The 375-nt window shown below is 50.7% G+C and overlaps 1 protein-coding gene across 1 annotated transcript in view; it reads left to right on the top strand.

Moving 5' to 3' along the window:
- CSUI_000783 (phd-finger domain-containing protein) overlaps positions 1-375 on the top strand; it is a gene marked incomplete at its 3' end in the record, with an annotated part of 3,626 nt that overhangs the window by 807 nt on the left and 2,444 nt on the right. The window contains exon 2 of the mRNA XM_068060990.1: positions 193-297. Coding sequence (XP_067927034.1) covers positions 193-297 — 105 coding nt within the window. The remainder of the gene's footprint in view (positions 1-192; positions 298-375) is intronic.

Raw genomic sequence — 375 nt, forward strand, 5'->3', positions numbered from 1 at the left:
GATGGTACACTTGTCCAACGCTTTTCAGTGGTATACTCGTGCATCAGTATACGTGCGATCTGCCTGCATCTCCGTTCTTCTTTTGTCGTGTTGCGTTCTGAGAACCGTCACGATGCGTTTCCTTGTACCTCCTCAGGCCCCGTGTAGTCACGTGCTTGGATGTTTTTCTGCGTACACTGCCCTTCTGCTCAGTTCCAGACACTGGAGAAGCAGTTTTTGACGCGACTGCGGCATTGTTACCAGCAGGGTAGCACATGGCCTGCTGAGGAGCAGAGTGAAGAGATACATACTATTAAGGTAGGGGAGTTATCCTGTAGGGTGGCGCACACGACGAAGTGTTCAGTGGCCTGTTCTGGTGATCACTAGGTGTTTTTT

The sequence above is a fragment of the Cystoisospora suis genome (assembly GCF_002600585.1).
Source record: "Cystoisospora suis strain Wien I chromosome Unknown contig_300, whole genome shotgun sequence".
Taxonomy (NCBI): Eukaryota; Apicomplexa; class Conoidasida; order Eucoccidiorida; family Sarcocystidae; genus Cystoisospora; species Cystoisospora suis.